Here is a 23,040-nt window from a genome sequence, read left to right as displayed (position 1 = left end):
GTTCCCATACTGACTCTTAATATAAATTACAGTATATTATAAAAGTTGAAAAGAGATGAATAAAATATTTTTCAATACAATTTTTATTAGTGTCAGAGACTTTGATTTGAACTTCAGAAGTCTTTTTGTCTAATCTTATCATTTTATAAAGAAACCAAAAGCAAAGTAGTTGGTGGCAAAAGTATGATTTAAATTCAGGCCTTTAACCTCTAATTTTTTTCATTTTCATATAAAGCATTTAAATGCAATACACATTAATTCTCTATCATGTCACTTACTACAATATTATGTGTAACCACAATTAATATATCAGTGATTGTATAGATATATAATGCATTTACCTCATATGTTATCTTCAGACTAGACTGAAGTAAAATAGGAGTAAAGTTTGGATGAACTTCAGCCGTGAGCCAAAGACGAAAACTGTCTTTGGGTTGGAGGCAATTCAGTTCCTGGACAAAAGAAAATAAAAAATATTTATTTAAACAAGTATTATAAGTAGACCAATTTTGTATTATTATAATTTTAAATGTCTACGCTTATCAATGTTTCCTATTAAATATTTATGAAAGAATTTCAATAAGATAAAGTATAACTTAAAGATGACTTACAAATATGGCTTACAAGTATGATGCAATTTAAATATTGTGTTTCACTTATAAAAAGTGTGAAATGGAAAGAGAAGGGTTGAGAATGGATAGGATGACAAACATGTTATGGTTAGTGCTAAATGTAACATGAAAATGACAACGTGTAGCCAATGATAGTTTTCACCAATTATTTTTTTGCAAGTTTTTTGTTTTACATTTTTCTCCCTTCCCCCTCCCCCTGACAGAAAATAATCTAATATAGGCTCTACATGTGTAATTATGCTAAATATATTAATCATGTTGTTCAAGAAGAATAAATTCCAAATGGAAGAAAAAAACAGAAAAAAATGCAACATAATACATAAAGACAACTTTTAAAAATTGAAGATAACAAGCTTTGATCTGCAATCAGATTCCGTAACTCCTTCTCTGGGTGTGGAAGATATTTTCTATCACAAGTGTTTCAAAATTGTCTTTGATTATAGTACTGCTGAAATGAACAAATCAATCATAGTGTTGCTAGTGTGTATGAGTTCATATATGTCTTTCCAGACTTTTCTGAAGTCCTGTCCCTCATGAATCTCCTTGGAGAACAATAGTGTTCCGTCACATACATATACTACAATGTGTTTAGCCATTCCCCAATTGATGGGTATTCCCTCAATTTCCAATTCTTTGCCACCACAAACAGAGCTGCTATGAATATTTTTGTGCATGCGGGGTTTTTAAACTTTTATCATGATCTCTTCAGGGTATAGACCCAGTAGTGGTATTGTTGGATCCAAGGGTATGCACAGATTTATTGTCCTTTGGGCATAATTCCAAATTGCTCTCCAGAAAGATTGGATGAGTTCACAGCTCTAACAACAATGCAGTAGTGATTACTTGAAATCTTACTCCTCATGCAACTAACCCAGCTCTGGATACTCAGTACCTTCCCATCTGCCTCAGCTTTCTCTCCTCCAACTCTACCAAAGCTTTCCTCTACAGAAGGCTGGGACTTAGACTTTCCTGCTGTCTCTGCACTTTCCAGCAGCACCTCTGCTTGGTTTCATTTCTACAGAACAAGGTGCCCCATTGTCAGGGACACTCCCCCCCCCCCCAATTCTCTTCTTCCCAACTTTCTAGCTTCCTTTTATGTATAATCATCTTCCATTAGATTGCAAGCTCCTTGAGAGCAGATGTTTTTCTTTTTCATATTTGTATCCTCAGAGTTTAACACAGTGTCTGGTACATAGTACAGACTTAATAAAAGTGTATTGTATTATATTGTGTTACACAAATGGTACATATAGACATGCAATTGGGTGATATATTGAATAGAGTGCTGGACTTAAGATTCAGAAAGTTCTAATTTCAAATCCTACCTTAAGACACCAGACTCTCTCAGGCTTTGTTTTTATATCTGTGAAGTGTTAGTGATTATTACATACTGTCTAAAAGGGTTGTTATAAGGTGCAGATGAGGTAATATGTGTAAAGCATTTTGCAAAAATTAAAAGTTCAATATAAATGCAAGCTATGATGATCATTACATATTACACTACATTGAATATAACCTATAGTATAAAACTAAGGATTAATGATGATATATAAGCAGATTTTTAAAGAAAACAATGTCTATGGTAGAGTACAACACTTTTCTCAGTGATCTTTAAATGTAATATTAACAGATTTAAAAAATAAACACCATTTGAATTTTTTAATTTTCTTTTCAAAATTACCTGTATTATTTTGTCCTAGAACAATCTTTTTTTACCTATTCTTAAAGAAATTGAATCAAAGATCAGATTGATTTCAAGTCAGATTGTATTGACTGTTCAAAGCTATTTCTCCACCATGATTATACAGGCTCTTACTACTCAAGATGTTAGAGAAAATTAGGACAAGTTCTTCTAGCCTCTTTGATAGAGCCATCGATCCATTCATAGACATCTCATCCATATTTATATAGAATTTCCAATTTATAAGTCATTTGTAAAATGTGTTCATTACAACAATCCTCTAAGATCAAGAAGTAGTATCAGTGACTGTGACTTCTTTCCTGAACTCTTTCTATATGACTGAAGCTGAATAAGAAGCGAATACTACATAGTCTGTCTCTGCTAAGAAAGTGTAAAACACCAGAAATAAGCTCTTTCTAATGCTATGGTTTTCTCCACGTTGGTGTCTTTATCTATATAATTCTTCTTCCTTTCCTTCAAAGCAGTCTAAGCTTGCCTCTTTCTTCCTAAACTGTTTGCAACAAACTAAAAAAAAAAAAAAAAAAAACCCTTCCCTTAAGATAAATGTACTGGATAATAATTAAAATTCAATAGTTAAAAGGCTATCTTTCCAGGAAAAAAATTCACTTTTTCAATTAGCATTTAGTAAACTTGACAACATTTTACATAAATTTAAAGTGATTTCATTATATTTTTATTTCTGGACTATGCACAAGTACTTTGTGGTATATCTTCACATAAAATGCGGTTATATCCCAGGGGGTTCATCCTCAGAATATATTACACAGCATACTTACTATATCTAAACCTACCTTTTCTAGAACAGGAAGCCATGAAACCACAAGATGCAAATTCTTCAAGCACAGCCAGTCTCCACTTTGAGCACATTCTCTCAGCATCTGTATTGCTAAATCAGCTTGACCTTGGCCCATGGCAACCTATAAGAAAAACAGGAAAACAGATATAGTTACACTATGGAATATGTTCAGTGTTACATGAAAGAAAATAAATTTTAGTATTTTATACTGAATTAAGATTTAGAGATTTTATGATATTTTAGTTTTTTATAATTTACATGAATTCATAAACCTATCAGTTAATATTAAAATGCCATTTCTAATTAACAATGAAGAATGACTATTCCCTCTTTTTTCTTTCCTTTTGTGGTCAGAATTACTAATTGTATTAGCATTCATTCCTCTTCTTCCATTGCCTCACCATGAACCCATTATCCAGATTTTCCTCAAAATGATCTCCCAAAGATTAATTATCATTAGCTGTATCATCACTAAGCCTCATTTCTCTCTCTTTTTTTTAAGGTTTTTGCAAGGCAAATGGAGTTAAGTGGCTTGCCCAAGGCCATGCAGCTAGGTAATTATCAGGTGTCTGAGACCGGATTTGAACCCAGGTACTCCTGACTCCAGGGCCAGTGCTTTATCCACAGCACCACCTAGCCGCCCAAAGTCTCATTTATCTTGACACCTCTGTAGTAATTAGCAATATCTTGCATTAAAAGCACTCTTCTATTCAAAATAATCACAGAATATATAAAATATGAGGAGGTCATCTATCAAGAGACATCAAAAGAACACAACTACAAAACATATTTTACAAAAAACAGACATCTAAGTATCTTAATTATTAATGGTGGGAACATGCAAATACAATAAAAATTAACATGAAACTCTAAATTAATCACTTAACGTATTATCAAGCAAACTACCAAAGTATTTTAAAAAGGTAGAAAAAATTTATAACAAAATTCACCTGAAATACCAAAAAGACTGTTTTCAGAGGAAATTTCTAAAAATGATAAGGAAGTGAGGACTACATCAAATTCCTTACATCTAAGATGGAGATAAAAGCAACACTTACTTCCTAAGGTTTTTGGAAGGCTAAAATGAAATAATATTTGTGATCTAGTCACAATGGCTTCCTTCTTTTTTTCCTCAATTCTGATGCTCCACTGCCTGATTCCAAGCATATTCAAAGTCTGTCTTCTGTGGCTGGAAAACTTTCCCATCTCACTTCTGCCTCCTGGTTTCCCTGGCCCCCTTCAATTTTAAATTCAAAACTCATCTTATGTATACCTTTCCCAGTAGTCCTCAATCTCTCTCTCTCTCTCTCTCTCTCTCTCTCTCTCTCTCTCTCTCTCTCTCACACACACACACACACACACACACATACACACTTAAATTGAGTTTGCATGCATTATAACTATGTATAGCTATATGGATATGTATGCTTTTGTCTATACAGATATGTTGATAGTCAAATTTATTTATGCATACATACATATATATATAAATATATTTAATGGTCTTCATGTTATCTTTCCCATTACATTATGAACTCCTTGAGGGAAGTGGGAAGGGATTGTTTTGCCTTTCACCAGTGCTTAGGCATACTTAAAATATGTTGGGGGCAATGAGGTAATAAAGGATAGAATGCTGGGCCCAAAGTCAGGAAGCTTGAGATATTTACTAACTATATGATCCTGAGGGGCGGCTAGGTAGTGGAGTGGATATAGCACTGGCCCTGGAGTCAGGAGCACCTGAGTTCAAATCTGGCCTCAGACAATTAATAATTACCTAGATGTGTGGCCTTGGGCAAGCCACTTAACTCCATTGCCTTGCAAAAAACAAACAAAAAAAATCCAAAAAAAACCAAACCCTGGGCAAGTCATCTAACCCTATTTGTCTCAGTTTCCTCATCTGTAAAATGAACTGGAGAGAAGGAAAGGACAAACCCCTCCAATATCATAGCCAAGAAAACCCTAAATAAAGTTATGAAGAGTCAGATACAATTGAAAAATGCTCAACAATAGAACATGGTAAGCACTTAAGAAACGCATTTTGACTTAACCTGACCTAACATTTAAGAATGACACAGATTAGCCAAAGATTGTTCAAAGGAGGCTGAAAAGGATGGAGAAAGTCCCAAGTCCATGTCATATGAAGATCCATTGAAGGAACTAGGAAGAAAGGGATATAATGGCAGTGATGAAGCTTGTGAGAAGCTGTCCTGAGGAAAATGGTTTTAACTTGTTCTGTTTGACCACAGAGAGCAAAGTGGCAAATTTAGGCTCACATAAGTTAAAGGATATCCCCAAATTTAAAGGTAGAGTGGTCTATCCAGAACTAGTAATCAGGTGTTCTGAGGAGTAGTTCATCTATATCTAGGTTTCTCTTAAAGTTTGTAAAATGAAATAGGAAACTGATGTAATTATTACTTTATAATCAAAATAAACTCTTCTGAATTTCAATTATCAAGATACTTCACACTTTAATGGACTGAGTCTTCCTTCTTTTTTTCCCAAATAATTGTCTCAATATTCTGGTTTAAATCTTGGATAAAAAGCTGAACTCTTTTGCAAAAAACTATGTAAGTTAAAAAAGAATTTATTTTAAAGCTAAACAGTAGTTTTCTCATAAAAGAATAAAGTATTCTAATAGTAGTAAATGAGGTAATAATAACAATAATAGTAATAATAGAAGAATTAATAAAACCCATCTAGGCCTAACCTGATGATAACAGTCTCCACTACGTTCCGTATTAGCAAGTTCCTGTAGTTCTTGGGAAGGATCAGCTCCAGGAGAAATAATGATCAAAATAGGTTCAATTTCTAGGGTCTCTTTGTACAGACGTTTCAGATTTAGAGGCGGTGGAGACAACTCTTTCATTCCTAAAATGCATATTACAGAAATAAAAAGATGATGAATATACAGATACACACACATATGTATATCTGTATCTTTGAGAATAGGATATAAATGAAATCCTTGTCAATTATTTTTTGTCTAGAAATCATGAGTATGAATTATAACATCATTAAATATATTTCTCTACTAGGAAGACATGAATGCACATGATCTTCAACTGTTGCACATACATAGGTATATTAAAAAACATTTAAAATAGATGTTAGGTAACCTTAATGGTTATACTAAGGAAGAAAAAAACACTAGCACCTGGAGGAGCAGATGGGAAGGAAAGTTTTTATGCAAAAAGTGGCACTTCAAATGACTCTTTAATGAGATCAAAGAGTCCAAAATCACAGAGAAGAGAAAGGGGAATATTACATGCATTGGAAGATAGTTTATGCAAAGGCACAGAGGCATAAGATGGTATATCATGTATAACAGTTGCAACAAGAAGATCAGTTAGAGAAAAGAGTAGAATGTAGAGAGCAGAATAATATGTAAAAAGACAGAAAAGGTGGGATAAGGCAAAATTATCTATTGCCAAATTGAATAGAAAATATCTCCTCTTGTAGCTTAAAGTATACCCAACTTGATAATTAAAACACAGAAGGACTTTTTTTGAACTACTGCCCTTTCAATAACTAGTCATTTATTTGGGAAAATATGCTAGGTAGTTCTATTTGGGGGAACTGAGTGAATATATTTTCCACAAAATACAAGACTATCATTTCCATTATATGGGAAAATTTATCAACTCAAAAGATTAGAAAAGAGAAGGAGGGAAGAAAAACTCAGAATTCTAAGATTCTCAGAATATTAGAGCAAGGAGGAAACTTTAGATGTAATCCAATATAACCTTAAACTAATGCAGTAACAATATATTTGACTAGTGATTATAATACCAGTGTCCTTTAGCATCCACTTCTATCATGAGCCCTATGTGTATTTGTAGGAACAGTATTACTCCAGAAGCGGTGGAGAAAATATTTTTAGCTACTGTTTTTACAAGTGCAATTCAATTGACCTTTTATTTAAGCAAATTAACTGTGTCAATTATACTGATAGGAGCAACATGGTTGGTTCACGAATTATAATAACCCATAGAGTACCTGGGGCAAAGCAGCCTCCCTCAGGGAAGAAAGCTACATTGTGGAAGCCAAATAATAAGTAAACACCTATTAAATGCCTACTATTTCCTAAACACTTTGCTAAGCACTACATTAAATGACAATGGTTTGGGTAAGGAAGTTCTAGAGTTTAGAGGAAAAGATTAAAGGAAACAAAAACTGAGTAGAAAGACCTAATAAAATAATATACAAACTGATAAAGGAAGAAGGCAAAGGGGCTTTTATTTATAAAAATGTATTTATCTTAAAGATAAGTCCTACCTTTTAATCAGTATTTAAAAAGTATGACCTTTTAATCAGTATTTAAAAAGTATGACTTTTTAAAAATAATGTATACAATCAGAATTTAATAGGGGGCCTATGGAATTTATTGTTAATTCTGTTGTTCAATCTCAAATTGTATGAGATATATGATGCCCAGGTTAAAGCTATGGTTTTCCAGTTTAAGAGGGGGATACAAATTGTATTCAAGGCTTGCTCCAACTTGTGGGACTCATTTATACCCAGCTGAGAGATTAATGAGTGAAGGTGCAATAAACAAATTGGTTTCCTGCAACCTGCGTACCTTAGGGAATTCTTGTGCAATAATGGATAGGAATAACTGTTCAGAGGAAAATACAAATATCTAAATATTTCAAGGACTTCTGAACTATTCATTTTAACTAGTTTTAGAGTACTAGGATTCAAACAGACAAAAAGCAGAAACCCAGTATTGGAAGATACCACCCAAGACATTTTTTTTTATTTCTAAGCCTTAAGATCTCTAAGAAATGGGATAGAATCAATGCCTTTCAACCAATCAGTCAAAAACAAGCAAACATTTATTAAGTGCCTCCGACCTGCCAAACACTTTTCTGTAAAAGATTAAAGGAGTGCTTGCTTCCCAGGAGTTCTCAACTTGTAAACATGCAAAAATAAGGTACATGTGTGTGTTTATCTTCATATAGAGGTGCATATACATATATCTAATATAGCATAGATAGGAAAACATCTATAGAACACTAAAATTAAGGCTTCCTGGAGCAGACAGGATTTTGACTGGGGCTTGAAGGAGGCCAGAAATAATGAAATAGAGATGAGGAAGAAAGAGCACTCCAGGATGGGGGGCAGGCACTGAAAAGGCCCAGACTAGTACAGCTACTATCTTGTTCAAGGAACAGAAGGCAGTCAAGGGGTTGCAGATTGGACTAAGGGGGTGGGGGGTGCAGGTGTAAGAAGACTGGAGAGGGAAAATATGGTATGGATTAAAAAGGGCTTCGGACACTAAACAGAGGATATTGTATTTTGAATCTTAGGGAACCACTGAAGCATATGAGGCTGGGGGATGGAGGTGTGGAGAAAGCACACTCAGACCTGCATTTTAGAAAGATCACTTTGAGAGATGAATGTAGAATAGACTGGAAAGGGGAGAGACTGATGAAGGGAAGGGATAAGGGCCTCCACCAAGGGTGATGGCAGGAGAGATGCTGTGAGGGTAAAACTTAGAATTTGACTCCTATATTATGAATCTGGGAGAATTCAATCAGCAAAAAATTCATTATTGCTATATGTACTAGAGTTACAAGGTCAAAATCAAAACTGTCCCTGTCCTGAGGGGATAAGTAAATTCAAAGTAAGTAAAACAAAGTTCTTTCAGGAAGGAATTGAAAAGGAAGCAGAGAGAGAGAGAGAGAGAGAGAGAGAGAGAGAGACATATAGAGACAGACAGAGAAACAGACAGAGAGACAGACAGAGACAGTGTCAACAAATAACTGAGTTGCATGAGAAGGGAAGGTCAGGAAAGGTGTGATATAAGAAATGGCACCTGGACTTTAATTTGGAAGAAAAGAGAAATTCTATATGGTGTAGCTGAGGAAGAAGAATAATCTAGATATTGGGGGAAGAGGATGATGAAGTTAAACAAATAAGAGATAGGGGATTATGTATTGCGAATAGCCAGTAGGTTATTTTGATTGTAAAGAAGAGAACAAGAAGGAGAAAAATGTGATATAACACTAGAAAGGCAGTTGAAAACCAAATATCAATTTGGCAGTTCAATTCAAACACCCTGGAACTTCACTCAAATTATCTTTTTTAAGAGAAGTGTTTCCTATGACTATCTCAATAAAAAAAAAAACCCTCTATCTTTTGAATTAAATATATCAACTAGAGATATGAACTTAGTGTGACAGGGCTAATGAATCAACAGCATTTTAACTATATGCAAAATATTTTCTGATCAAATTGGAAAGAGTGAAGTACATTGCATAAAGTAAAATGACACAACAAAGAATGCTTATATTGGTTGAGGAGATTTCTGTCTTTTCCTGCTGCCTCTTCCACCACCAAAGAACCTTGAGAACTTCAAAAGGTCCAAATGTTTGGAGTTGCTAATTGTTGCCAAAACATGAGGTGAAAGCAGTTTCTGCCTTTGAATCAAGGTCAAACAATATCCACTGGAGAAAAAGCTGCAGTATTCAGTAGAAAGCCCAATACAAGTTTTCTGAGCATCCAGTGAAGGGGAGAAAAGAACTTCCAGTGACCAAAACCTGAGTAATCAATCTCTCCCACATGCTGGGGGAAAGATATGTCACAGACTTTTGGGAGCATGCTCTATCCTATCTTACATTTTTACCTTAGTAAAATGCCCCTCTGAAAGATATTCAATCTAGTTGTCTAAGTGTTATCACATGATAATCAAGCGAGGAAACAGTTATGGGGACATAATATTAGAAAAATCCTCTCCACAATCTTAGGATTTTCAGAACATTGAGATGAGAAGGAGATGAGTTTTGGAAATTTACCTGCCAGGGCTGGCAAAGCAAACCTTGAGCACATGCTGTGAATTTTTTTTTCTTTCTCTCAATGAATGATCCAGAGTGTGCAAAGAGACGTGATAAGGAATTTATTTTTTATAGCACTATCATATGTGTCTAAGATCTTAATCCATTTAAGGATGTATTTAATGTGTGTATATATACATGTGGTATATATACACATGCACAAATTGGGTCCCCCGGTGGAATGTAAGCTCCTTTAGGACAGGGACAGTTTTCTATTTTACTTCATATTTTTGAAGTCTAGAATATAATAGACTCTTAATAATATATTTGTTTAAGTTGGAGGGTGTATGGAAGGACATTAGGAAAAACCTCAAGTAATGAGAAGACATGGAGAAATTTCTACCTACACAGATAGGTAAGGCACTAAAACTAATGATATCATGAATACAACAAAATATCAAAGCATGCTCTGAGAACCTGATATGGATCTTGAAATGAAATAATTGTTTCTATTAAAATAATTCTTTAGTGTGATAGTCTTCCTCTTGTTAAAACATAGTTTTCTGAAATAACTACTTCATTTACTTCTTGAAATCACTTTTTATATACTTGATAATTTATTTATCTATGTACATGTTCAAATCACTAAATAGAATGTCAGTTCTTTCCCTCTAGGGAATTTCTTTATTCACTGAGGGCCTAGAATAGTTTCATGTGTATATTAGACATTTATTATCAATAAACCAAAAAAGAATATTATACAAGACACTAGGGATATAAAAACCAATAATGAAACAATGAGAAGTCACTGGATTTTACTGAGGGAGGAAAGTAACTTGGTCAGATTCAAGTTTGAGGAAAACCACTTTGGAAGCAAATGTAGAGTAGACTAGGTGGGGGGGAGAGATATGAAGCAGGGAAACTATTTGAAGGCCATTCTAGTTATTAAGATGTGGGGTGAGGCAGGCCTGAACTAAGATGATAGCTACTTGAGTAGAGAGAATCAGCCAGACAAAAGGCTTGTTGTAGAGGAAGATAGGATGAGATCTGGCAGCAGACTGGATAATAGAGAGAGGAGAATATCAAAGATAATGACAAGGTTAGGAACCTCATGTTGGGGTGAATGGTGGTGCCTACAGTGGGAATAAGGAAATTTTGAGGAAGCATAGTTTTGGGGAGGAAAAATAATGAATTCTGTTTTGAGCATTCTGAGTTCAAAATAAATAAATAAATACCCTTGAACTGAACTCAACTGAAATAAAATGACTTATTTGGAAAATAACTACCAATAAAAATAGGCAAAATAAAAAAGAGAAATTTATATATTAAGTAAAGCAAAATTTTAGTCTAGAGAAAAGTTAGAGAAAATATTAAAAGTTTAAAAATACTAAGGAAAATACCAACATTGCTAATCTCGCTTAAATATATCTGCTTTCAAAAACTTCAATGTAATTTCCAGGATATTTCTAAGTGAATGGTTTCTGCTTATAATGTGATTAAACTTAGGAAAATAAGTGGTCATGTCTCTGAACAAATATCATTAACTGTGATCTTGAATCAAAACCATCTTATCAAGTTAGAAAGCATAAAACACCAATGTTGTTGCACATTCTATATGTTAGACTACTGGAATATTTTATTTTGAAAAAGTGGCAATGATTGATTTGAAGTTAGAACTGGAATGAAAGAATGATGGATTTGAAGTCAGAAGTCATGAGTTCAAATACCAGTTCCAACACTAATAAACTGAGTAGTACTGGAATTCAATTCCTTCATCTGAAAAATGACAGGCTTGGCTCATACAATCTACAAGAACCCATTTAGTTCTAAATTTATGATCCTATTCCTCACTGTAAGCTTCATTGTGTAATTCTGTTTATACAGATTACCCAACTTTCTGCAGCAGTTTTTAAAAAAATTATTTAGTATTTTATTTTCCTCCAGTTACAGGTAAAAACAACTTTTAAAATTCATTTTTAAAACTTTGAGTTCCAAATTCTCTCCCTTCCTGTCTCCACTGCCCTCCCTTCTTTGGGAAGGTTAGTAATTTGATATAATTTATTCATGTGTACTCAAGAAAAAACATTTCCATAACAGTCATGCCATGGGGGGGGGATGATTTAAAAAAACTCAAGAAGAAACTTTCAAAACAGTATACTTCAATTTGTATTCAGACACTATCAGTTCATTCTCTGGGAACGTATAACATTTTTTGTCACAAGTTCTTCAGAACAGTATTAGATCATTGTAGTGCTGAGAATAAGCTAAGTCATTCACAGCTGTTCATCTTACAATGTTGCTGTTATTTTTTTTTAGAATTGTACTATACAACAATTTTTTGCATCAGTTCATATAAGTTCAGGTGTTTTTCTGAGAGCATATTTCTAATAATTTCACATAGTATAATAATATTCCATCACAATCACATATGACAATTTGTTTAGTCATTCCCCAATTGATAGGTACCTAAACCATTTCTATCTCCTTACCACTGGAAAAGATCCACTATCAATATTTTTTGTACATATAGATTCTTTTCTTTTTTTTTAATCTCTTTTGGGATACAGACCTAATAGTGGCATTGTTAGATCAAAGAATATGATTGATAGTTTCATAGACTTTGGGCATAGTTCCAAATGCTCTACAGAATGGATCAGTTCACAACTCACATCCCATCCAAAATCTGCCATTTTTCTTTTCTATCTTACTAGTCAATCTAATAGACATGAGGGGTTTTTACCTCAAAATTGCTTTAATTTGCATTTCTGCAATCAATAGTGAGTACTTTTTTCATTTGGCCTGAATAACTTTGATTACTTCATCCAAAAACTGTCCATATCTTTTGCTCATTTATCAGTCATGGAATTTTTTTTATAATTTTAATGCAGTTCTGTATGTTTGAAAAATGAGCCTTTTATTAGCGAATGCTTCAAGATTTTTTCAGTTATTATTGCTATTATTTCCCTTTATACTATTTCAATACCCTAGTTTTTTCTTTTTTCTTTCTTCTTTCATCCTGTCCCTCCTCAAAAGTGTTCTGCTTCTGTCTATCCCCTTCCCCAATCTACCTTTCCTTTCTATCATCCTGTTTTTTTTATTCCCTTTCCCTCCTACTTTCTTGGAGGGTAAAATAGATTGCTATCGGTAGGATAAAATAGATTGCTATTCACGTTATTCTCTCCTGGAGCCAATTCTGATCGAAGTAAAGTTCACTTACTCCTCTTTGCTCCCACCTCTTTCCTTTCAATATAAAAACTTTGTCTTGCTTTTTATGTGAAATAATTTACCCAGTCCTTCCTCTCCTCACTCTCTCATGGTTTAATTTCATATAAAAAAATCATTCCTTAATATTCAACTCAAATCTGCTTCTCTCTCTCTCTCTCTCTCTCTCTCTCTCTCTCTCTGTGTGTGTGTGTGTGTGTGTGTGTGTGTGTGTGTGTGTGTGTGTGTGTGTGTGAAAGAAAGCTATCTTTGCATATGACTGGAAAAAATAAATTAAAAAAAAATTAGAAAATTCTTATGAGTTACCAGTATCATCTTCCCATGTAGGAACGTAAACAGTTCAACTTTATTAAATTACTTAGGATTTCCTTTCCTTTTTATACTTCTCTTGAGTCCTGCATTTGAAAATCAATTTTTCTATGTGCAGCTGGTCTTTTCATCAGGAAAGTTTGCAAGTTCCCTGTTATACTAAATGTCCATCTTTTTTCCTGAAAGAATATGCTTAATTTTACTGGATAGGTGATTCTTGGTTACAATTCAAGTGTTTTTTGCCTACTGCAATATCATATGCTAAGCATTTTGATTCCCTAATGTTGAAGATGCTAAATCTTGAGCTATCCAGACTATGGTTCCATGATATTTTAATTGATTTTTTTTCTGCCTGTTTTCAATATTTTCTCCTTGACCTAGCTATATTCCTAAGAGTTTTCTTTTTTGGAATCTTTTCTAGGAGATGATCAGTAGTTTCTTTCTATTTTTATTTTATCCTTTGGTTTTTAGAATAAGGACAGTTTTACTTGATAATTTCTTGAAAGATGATATCTAGGCTCTTTTTGATCATGACTTTCAGGTAGTCCAATAATTTTTAAATTAACTGTGCTGGAACTATTTTCTAGCTCAGTTTTTTTTTTCAGTGAGATATTTCACATTGTCTTCTACTTTTTAATTCTTTTGGTTTTGTTTTATTATTGAATTCTCATAAAGAATTGTTTCCACTTGATCAGTTCTAATTTTTAAGGAATTATTCAAGTTTTTGTAACAACTTTTCCATTTGACAAAGTATGCTTTTTTTTTAGGTTTTTGCAAGGTTAAGTGATTTGCCCAAGGCCACACAGCTAGGTAAGTGTCTGAGGCTGGATTTGAACTCAGATACTCCTGACTCCAGGGCCAGTACTCTATCCACTGTGCTACGTAGCTACCCCTCAAGTCTGCTTTTTAAGACATTATTCTCCTCAATGACTTTTTGTTCCTCTTTTACTGTTGACCAAGTCTGTTTTTTAAGGTGTTATTTTCTTCAGTAATTCTTCTGTCTCTTTTACCAAGTTATTGTCTCTTTTTTCATGATTTTCTTGTATCATTCTCATTTCTCTTGTCAATTTTTTCTCTAACTCTATTTTCAAAATCCTTTCTGAGTTCTTCCATGGTCTGACACCAATTCGTATTTTTCTTGGAGGTTTTGGATATAGGAGTTTTAATTTTATTAACATCTTCTGAGGGTGAGTTTTGATCTTCCATATCACCAGTTACATTTTATGGTCAGAATTTTTTCTCTTTACTTATTTTCCCAGACTATTACTTGAATTTTAATTCTTCTACAGTAGGGCTCTGCTTCAAGGGTGAAGGGTGCCTCGTCCCAAGCTTCAGGAGTTTTTTGCAGCATAGATACTTCTACAGATCTTTAAGCTTTCATTTCTTCCAAGATGATATGATCTAAAGTGAGGTGTTTCTACTCTTCTGGCCTGTGGTCTGGTCCATGAGCTCGATTGTCTGCCCTAAAATTGTGAGGGGGATCCACTGTAGTCCCAAACTGCTGCTAGAGTCATTATTTTAAAGTATTAGGGGAGTTTTGGAGTTCAGGCAAGTTCCTGTCTATACTCCACCATCTACTTCCTGCAGCATTTCTTCCTATGGAAATACATCAAATACAATGACATGAGGAAGAAAGTGGTAAGGGAAGATGGTAAAAAAAATGTAGCACTCAGTAGCATGCAGAAGGATGAATACTGAAAACTATCTTTGTATATAATTAGAAAAAATAAATAAAAATGAAAAAATTAACAGATCACAGATTTAGAACTTCTAGTCAAATCTCCTCTTTATAAGAGCAAGATTCAGAAGCCTAGAGAATTTTAAATGTAAGTTAAGTTGATCAGGGTAGTTCTTAATAAATCAAATTAATATTGAGAATATTGAATTTTTTGTTAATTTTAAAAAACTCCCTAAATCAAGATTCTTAACCTGTGGTAGATACATGGATAGATTTCAGGGGGTCCATGAAATTGGATAAAAAAAATTAATTTTTATTTTCATTAAATTTTAACTTAAATTTAAAATTTCCTTCATTTTTGATTTTTTTAAAAGATTACTCTGAGAATGGATCAATGTTTTACTAGATAGTCAAATACAGTCTCCCCTAGGAACAATAAGTGCCTTGAGACAGAGGTAGATAGGATTTTTATGTGCTTTCCTATAGCTTTCTCATTCACCCAAGTAGCCCAAAAGGACAATGGATTTTTTTCAACTCAAGAGACAGTTGTAGAGAAAGAACTGTAAATTGTATCTAACACACAGCAGGCAGTGCTCAAAGTCTATTCATGCAGCTCATGTCAGGGATCAGATAACTGCAACATCATAGACCAGTTAACCCTTAACTAACATAGTTTTATTTTTTCAATTAACTAACGTTGTGAGATTGGACCAGTTGGAACTTTTTAATTTTTTTTTAAAGAAATGCACATAGGAATTAGAATCTTTAAAACATTATATGACTTACCATCTGTATCCAGAGAAAGAATTGTGGAATTTGAACAAAGACCAAGGACTATTACCTTCAAATTAGGAAAAAAACCCTGCTATCTTATTATATAATCTTGCTATCTCTTATACTTTATTTTTCCTCCTTAAGGATATGATTTCTCTCTCATCACATTCAATTTGGATCAATGTATACCATGGAAACAGTGTAAAGACTGGCAAATGGCCTTCTGTGGGGGGAGTGGGGGGAAGGAAGCAAGACTGGGGGGAAATTGTAAAACTCAAATTAAATAAAAGCTTTTTAAAAAACACACACATTGTATGTAGTATTAATTACTATTTTGTCCCAGGCCTTTAAGAATAGATTTCAAGATTTTAGAAACCTCAACTGCATTTCAGTATATTTACTACTCCATTTTCAGTAGACATCAACATATTGCCTGTAAACTTGCAAACAAAATATTCAGAGTTGTCATTAGATGTGTAACTTAAAGAAAAATTTATTCAAGTGTCTCTATTGGATTTTTATAAGTTATGTCTCCCTAAAGAAAAATATCTGACATTTTGCAAACATTCCTTGTTCATAATGTCTCTTTTGGGGAGTATATCTATTTGTGAGCATTTTTTTCCTGTATGAAGCATAAAAATAAGTAAAAATAGGACAAAAATTTCAAAATATATCGAAAACATTTTTCACACTGCTACAACTTCTATCAAACAGATATAAACTAGTATAGAAAAAGCAGTCTCAGTGTTCACATTAAGAATACCATGTTCTTATTTTTTGTTTAAAAAGTAAATTATTATACTCATTATTTTTATTATATATTTAATTGAATTTAATTACACTTTATTACATTATTACAATTTATTATTACACTCATTGGTAAGATGAATTACATTGTAGTCGCAAATAAATATTATATTCTATATGTGATCCTGGATGAGTTTTGTTGGACAATGTAGCCCAGAAGAGCTAAAAAGTTGGATTATGCTCTAAGATTTTAAATTATAAAAAAAAAAAGATAAGGCTTTAGTTGAGGAAGTTTTCATCCTAAAGTTTCTTCCATTAATGAATCACAGTTTCATTCCTTATTACTATGCCAGATATGTTATTATTAAAGAATGATTATTATAATTCTCAGGTTAGATAAGTACAAGTGAGAGGTTTAGTTATAATGAATTGTGCAATGCTTGTTTACAAATTAAAAGAATGTCAACATGTCTAAATTTTAGGTTTATGATAAGTAAACAAGCCACATGTCATTTAATTTGAAGGATAATTCAATTCAACAAGAAATGAAGCCAATGCTACATACAAAGTTCCACAATAAGCACCAGAATTCAAAATCTAGGGAATTTCCTAAATCCAGGAGTTTTATGACTCAAGTAGTCTCAAGTAGCTAAAAGCTACTGAATCAAACCTAGCCTGCTCTTTTAGATTTGTTGTATTAAAACTGATCCAATGAGCCTATCAAGTTCTTTTTTGGATCTTGGACAGAGCTATCACCCACTATTAGTAATTTCTACTTGCTTTATATTTTTTCAAATCTGAAAAAACATACCATTTATTATTTTATAAGAGCTACAGATAAAATATTTTTATAAATCATTATAATATTTATCAAAATAATATAATTATTTGTTGATATAATAATTATTTGTATAAGAAATAATTTTTAAAAATAAAAAATATTTCATATAAAAATATAATCCCTGAGGTACTTCATTGGAATCTTGCTTCTAACATGACATGTTCATTTGAGAAAAATATTTGGTGGCTTTCTATTATTTTATATTATATTAATCCCTAATCATGACAAAATTCTCAAACCAGCTTTTCTTTTTTATAAAATATTAGAGCTATCAGACTCATAGAGGGAAAAATGCAAAAATATAGCTAGTTAAAGGTAAACAAGTAATGAGAAATTAATCTTTTGATTCCAAGAAAACTTCAGTGAGAACTTGATATTAAAACACTGCTTTGAAGATAATTATTTCAATGTAAACATGTGGTTCCCCTTGATTTCTGCCCTTAAGACTTAAGTTTTGAATATCCATTATGAAGCTGGGAGGCGGGGGAGTCGTCCCAATTTATGAACCCACTGTACAACATTCAGATCTGTTCTGAGTATCCTTCCTGGGACCTTACTGCACTTGGGAATTGTAGCTATGACTTAATTACTGGCACTGCTATCCCTGCCTCAATCCTAGGCCCCTCTGCTTTTGCCAAAAGACTATTTGTCTTTTGGCTGCTGTCCACTGCCCCAGATCCGTTTGAGGCCATCCTAGCCCTTGTACCTTTTATCTGAGGATCAAGGTCTGGTTTGCCTAAAGACAATCATATTATCAGTACCTGGGTGGTCTTTGGTATCCAAAAGCCCTCCCTCCAACAAGCACATTCATCACAATTAAAAGTTGTAGGTATATATGTATGTGTGTATGCATATATACATATATAAATATGCACTTCTGATATCCAGACCTACTTCAAACAGACTTAAGTATTTATCTGAGATAATTTTTTCCTTTCTTCTTGCTTCTCTCCCCATACAAATAAGAATGTGCCAGATCCCTCTTTTCTAGAGTATCTCCCAACTGTCAGTCCACTGGGCCATCACAGTGCCCCATAAAATGCCTATATGCCTGGGAGAGCCTTGTCTCATGAGTTCTTCCTCATACATCCTTTGCAAAAACACAAAATTTTCAGGGTGCAAACCCCAACATTACAATTATTTGAGCTAATAAAGACTAATTTGGGGGCAGCCAGGTGGCACAGTGAATAGAGCATCAATCCTGGAGTCAGAAGGACCTGAGTTCAAGTCTAAATTCAGACACTTAATAACTACCTAGCTGTGTGGCCCTGGGCAAGTCACTTAACCCCATTTTCTTACAAAAGCCTAAAAAAAAACCCAAAAACAAACAAAAAGACTAATGTGTTCACCAAATGCAATTCAACATTAAAGTAACATATACCATTGTGTTAAAAGAGAAACTTGTACTTTTGCAAACCACTTAAAGCTTAACAACAGTTGAACAGTTAACAGTTAAAAGTACTACAAAGATCTCATTATCTTATTTATAAAATTAAGACCCCAAAGAAAACAAGCACATGTTAAAAGTGAATGATTCATGCTATGTGTACAGATTTGTGTAATCATTTTAAGATGGCACTTACCCAGAGTTTTACATGCAAAAAGGGCCATAGCACTTTGAAGTCTATCTGGTCTAAGAGCCTGTATCACTAGAACCTTAGAATGAAAGACAGTAAAAAAACAGTATCATTACAATTTGAAAAAAGACAACTAGAAAAATGCATGTTCAAATCTTTCAAGGAATAGTAAAATGAATACATGACACTGTACCATATCTTTCAACAGCATAAACTGCATCAAACTCAAACAGATAAACTACAGTTGTTTACCTCAGTGCCCAAGAATATCCCTTAAGTGTTAAAGGGAATTATGAAATGAAATCAGTCAACCAGACAGTTAATAAGTCTACAACTTACATTTGCGATGTCAATTAAGGCAAAATTCCTAAATTGTTGTCATCAAACTAGGTGTGAATTGCTCAAGATCACAAGAGTAGAAAGATCTTCCTGACTTTAAATTCACTGTATTTGGTGACTGTGTCTTTTATCTTCTATCACTGGATATCATAAAAGGATGGCATGAACTGCAGGCTAATTGTTACTGAGATTTTTCTACTAGAAAAGAACCTGCCACAAAGAGGTAAGCTTTATGAGTCTAAAAGCTCTCTGTTTCTCTGTCAAAGTTGCCCCTTACATGGCCATTTATAAAACAAAGATGGTGCTATGAAGGGAAGAGAGATTTGATGGTGAGTTGATGGAAATAAATTGAGAGAAACCACAACCATAAAATATTAACATTTTGGTACTTCTCTATTTAGTCCAAGTATATGTGATAGTCAAAATCTATGCACTACTCAAGTGCCAAGTGTATTGAAGATGCATAACTACCAAAAGATGATTCAAATAGCAGAAACATTTTCCCTTTAGATAAGCTAAATTTTACCTGCTGAAATAAGGAAATCTTCTTTGCAAGAATGGATGGAAATTCTTGTTCACACATTGAGATATGGTAGTAGGGTCGCCATATATTTACATCATCAAAGCATAATGTCTGGTAGAGATTAGGAAGTGTTATCTAAAAAGGAAATGCAGATACATATAATTTATTTATTTATTTATTTATTAAGGTTTTTGTAAGGCAAACAGGGTTAAGTGGCTTGCACAAGGCCACACAGCTAGGTAATTATTAAGTGTCTGAGACCAAATTTGAACCCAGGTACTCCTGACTCCAGGGCTGGTGCTTTATCCACTACACCACCTAGCCACCCCAGATACATATAATTTAAAAAATAAAACATCAAGTAACTCTCATCTGACCCTAGATGCTATATATATCCAAGCCTAAGTCTAGTAAGTCAGTACCCAGTGGTGGAAGGACAGAGTACAAAACAGTGTGAAGACACCTATGGAATTTTCCTTCAATCCAGCAAAAGTAATATTCCCTCCATTCTTCATCTTCCATCTCTGCACCTTTGAACTCACTTCTCCACAGTCCTGGAATGTGCTCCACTCCTCATCTAAGACTTATGAATTTTCCCTCCCTTCAAGCTGCTGCTCAAGCAGTCTTCTAAATGAAGCCCTTTTCCTGCTTCTGTTAGGTTCCTCCTTCCCTAACTGCCTTATACTCAATCTGAACATGTGTCTAAATGTATAGGCTGCCTCCTATGACTGTTGGGATCATGCCACTTCTTGTACTGATAGCCCCATCCCTAGCAGGCTATAATGGGCACTGAGTTAAACAGGCAGACTCTCTACTTCTGATTTAGTGTAGGCACTAGATTTAGTTGTTACACACAAGCTTCAGTTTCTTAGCAATGCATGATATGTAAAAAGCTAAATTATGCAATGAAGATTATGAATACAGTAGAATTTTTAAAGATGGATATAAACAAGAGATGATGTAGTTGATAAAAGTGTTCATACATACAGAAACATAAAGACACAAAGTCATTAGACTATATTCTGAGTTCTCCAAATATCACCAATTATTTTTTGAACATCTCCATCTATAAGCATCTCAAAATTAATAAAACCAAAATGAAGCCCTTTATCTTTACCCATAAATACTCCCCTCTGAATGTCCCTATTTTTGTGAAGCTTGCTGTCCTTCCAAAAGCCCAGGTTCATAATTCTGGAGACATCCTCAATTCTTCCCTCTCCCTCAAACTCCATATCTAATCAGTAGGAAAATCCTGGTGATTCTGTTGAAGAAGAAATACTAGGGAAATATTCATCAGGCATTTTCTTTAATATTGAGGAAATATTATGTGTACTTGTCTGGCATTTTCTGTGGGTCTCTAACCTTTCTTCCTGCTGTTTGGTCTCTTCTGAAATGTAAATTTGCTGAGATAATAGGAGCAACCTCAGCCACTTCTTCCCTCACCTTTCTTTTACCCTTCTAGAATGCAGCCTGTCAAATATGTGCCTGACTCCAGTCCTGTGCCCTTCCCCGACTCCTCCTAGCACTGAAGAGTCCTGCTGATGGCAACTACCTTCCAGCTCTACTCTTCACACTCCTCCCGCCCTCCACTTGCAGGACCTGCTGCTGCCGCTGCTACCCCTTCTTTTCTTAACTTCACTATCCTTAACAATAACTCACTTTTTTAACTTACAACCTTAAAGAATTCTATGAATTAACTTTTAACTGTTTTCAGTAACCTGGGAATTAAAATGCATGTTTTTTCTTATACTCCAGAGACAGAGGTTCCTGTGATTTCTTCACTAGCCCCCTCCCCCAGGGCACTACCTCTAAGGGACTCTCAATTATCCCTCCATATCATCTTCCAGATCTATTCCATTCTCTTACTCATGGGTTCAAGTTATGTCTAGCTAGTGATATATTCCCTTCTGTGTGTGTCTGTGTGGTATACAATGTACTAATTTATAATTCGTCTCTCATTAAAATGTTAGTTTTTTGACAGCTGGAACTAGTTTTGCCTTTTTTTTAAATCTTCTAGCTCTTATCTTAATATCTGGTATTTGTAAGTACTAGATACATATTTGTTGAATATCTGACTGATTGAATTGCTGCAAAAGTTTTATTAGTAAAGTCTTAGTACCCAGATAAGTCCCTGTTTTCAATCTATCCACCATACAGAAGCCCAAATAATAGTCCTAAAACAAAAATCTGACCATTCTGGTAGTTCAATCTTGGCAGGTAATCTTTTGTAACAAAACTACATATTTTAAATCTTCTAATCAATAAAATATCTTAATTATTATTAGTGTCCTGTTTTTTCATCAGGGAGTCATGAAGCCCCAATAAACTTCTATAAATAGAACAATTTTTATTTATAATGCATATTAACCTTTATTATCAAGGTACATCATACTGTATTACCTGAATTATTCTTTAAATTAAACTATTGCCTCTAACTAATCTCAGAGATAATAATCTGAAGACATCTATTTAGAGGAATGTTGTGCCAGATTCACAGAAATATAACAACTGCAAATGGAAAGGATTATTGTATAAGCAACTGCACTCCCAATGAAGTCAAAAAGAATTTAAATATACATGTATTATCATATATGCCTTCATTTTATGAAATCCATCACATCATCATTACCTTTAATGTTGCCACTGCCCAGCTCCGTTCTTGATCTATCCAAGTTGGAAGTTGATCACGAATTCTTTGTTGAGTATCCTTCAAAAAATTAGGCAAATAATAAATTTTTGACTTTGAAAAAATCTTTAGCAACTGAACCATTTTTTTAAAAGATGAAGGAAAATGACAGAAATGACTAATGGTTTTATATTTATTTTTTTTTTGCAAAGCAAATGGCGTTAAGTGGCTTGCCCAAGGCCACATACCTAGGTAATTATTAAGTGTCTGAGGCCAGATTTGAACCCAGGTACTCCTGACTCCAGGGCCGGTGCTTTATCCACTGTGCCACCTAGCTGCCCCTATGGTTTTATATTTCAATAATTTTTCTTTTGATATAAAGATACAATATATATATATATATATATATTATATAAAATCTTTATCAGATTGCTTGTTCAAGGGGAAGGGGAGAGAAGGGAGAGAGGAAAGAATTTGTGAAACTCAAAATCTTACAAA

The 23,040-nt window shown here is 33.8% G+C and overlaps 1 protein-coding gene across 1 annotated transcript in view; it reads right to left on the bottom strand.

The window, feature by feature from the left end:
* Positions 1 to 23,040, bottom strand: part of LOC141508186 (cytoplasmic dynein 2 heavy chain 1-like) — a 203,033-nt gene that overhangs the window by 167,893 nt on the left and 12,100 nt on the right. The window contains exons 3-8 of the mRNA XM_074216569.1: positions 22,546 to 22,623; positions 19,920 to 20,051; positions 19,061 to 19,133; positions 5,838 to 5,998; positions 3,126 to 3,251; positions 342 to 452 (exon numbers count right to left, since the gene is read on the bottom strand). Of these exons, the coding sequence (XP_074072670.1) occupies positions 342 to 452; positions 3,126 to 3,251; positions 5,838 to 5,998; positions 19,061 to 19,133; positions 19,920 to 20,051; positions 22,546 to 22,623 (681 nt within the window). The remainder of the gene's footprint in view (positions 1 to 341; positions 453 to 3,125; positions 3,252 to 5,837; positions 5,999 to 19,060; positions 19,134 to 19,919; positions 20,052 to 22,545; positions 22,624 to 23,040) is intronic.

Source organism: Macrotis lagotis, chromosome 1 (genome assembly GCF_037893015.1).
Source record: "Macrotis lagotis isolate mMagLag1 chromosome 1, bilby.v1.9.chrom.fasta, whole genome shotgun sequence".
Taxonomy (NCBI): Eukaryota; Metazoa; Chordata; class Mammalia; order Peramelemorphia; family Peramelidae; genus Macrotis; species Macrotis lagotis.
Note: the sequence above shows the minus strand (reverse complement) of the source record. Positions and strands in the feature narration are given on the sequence as shown.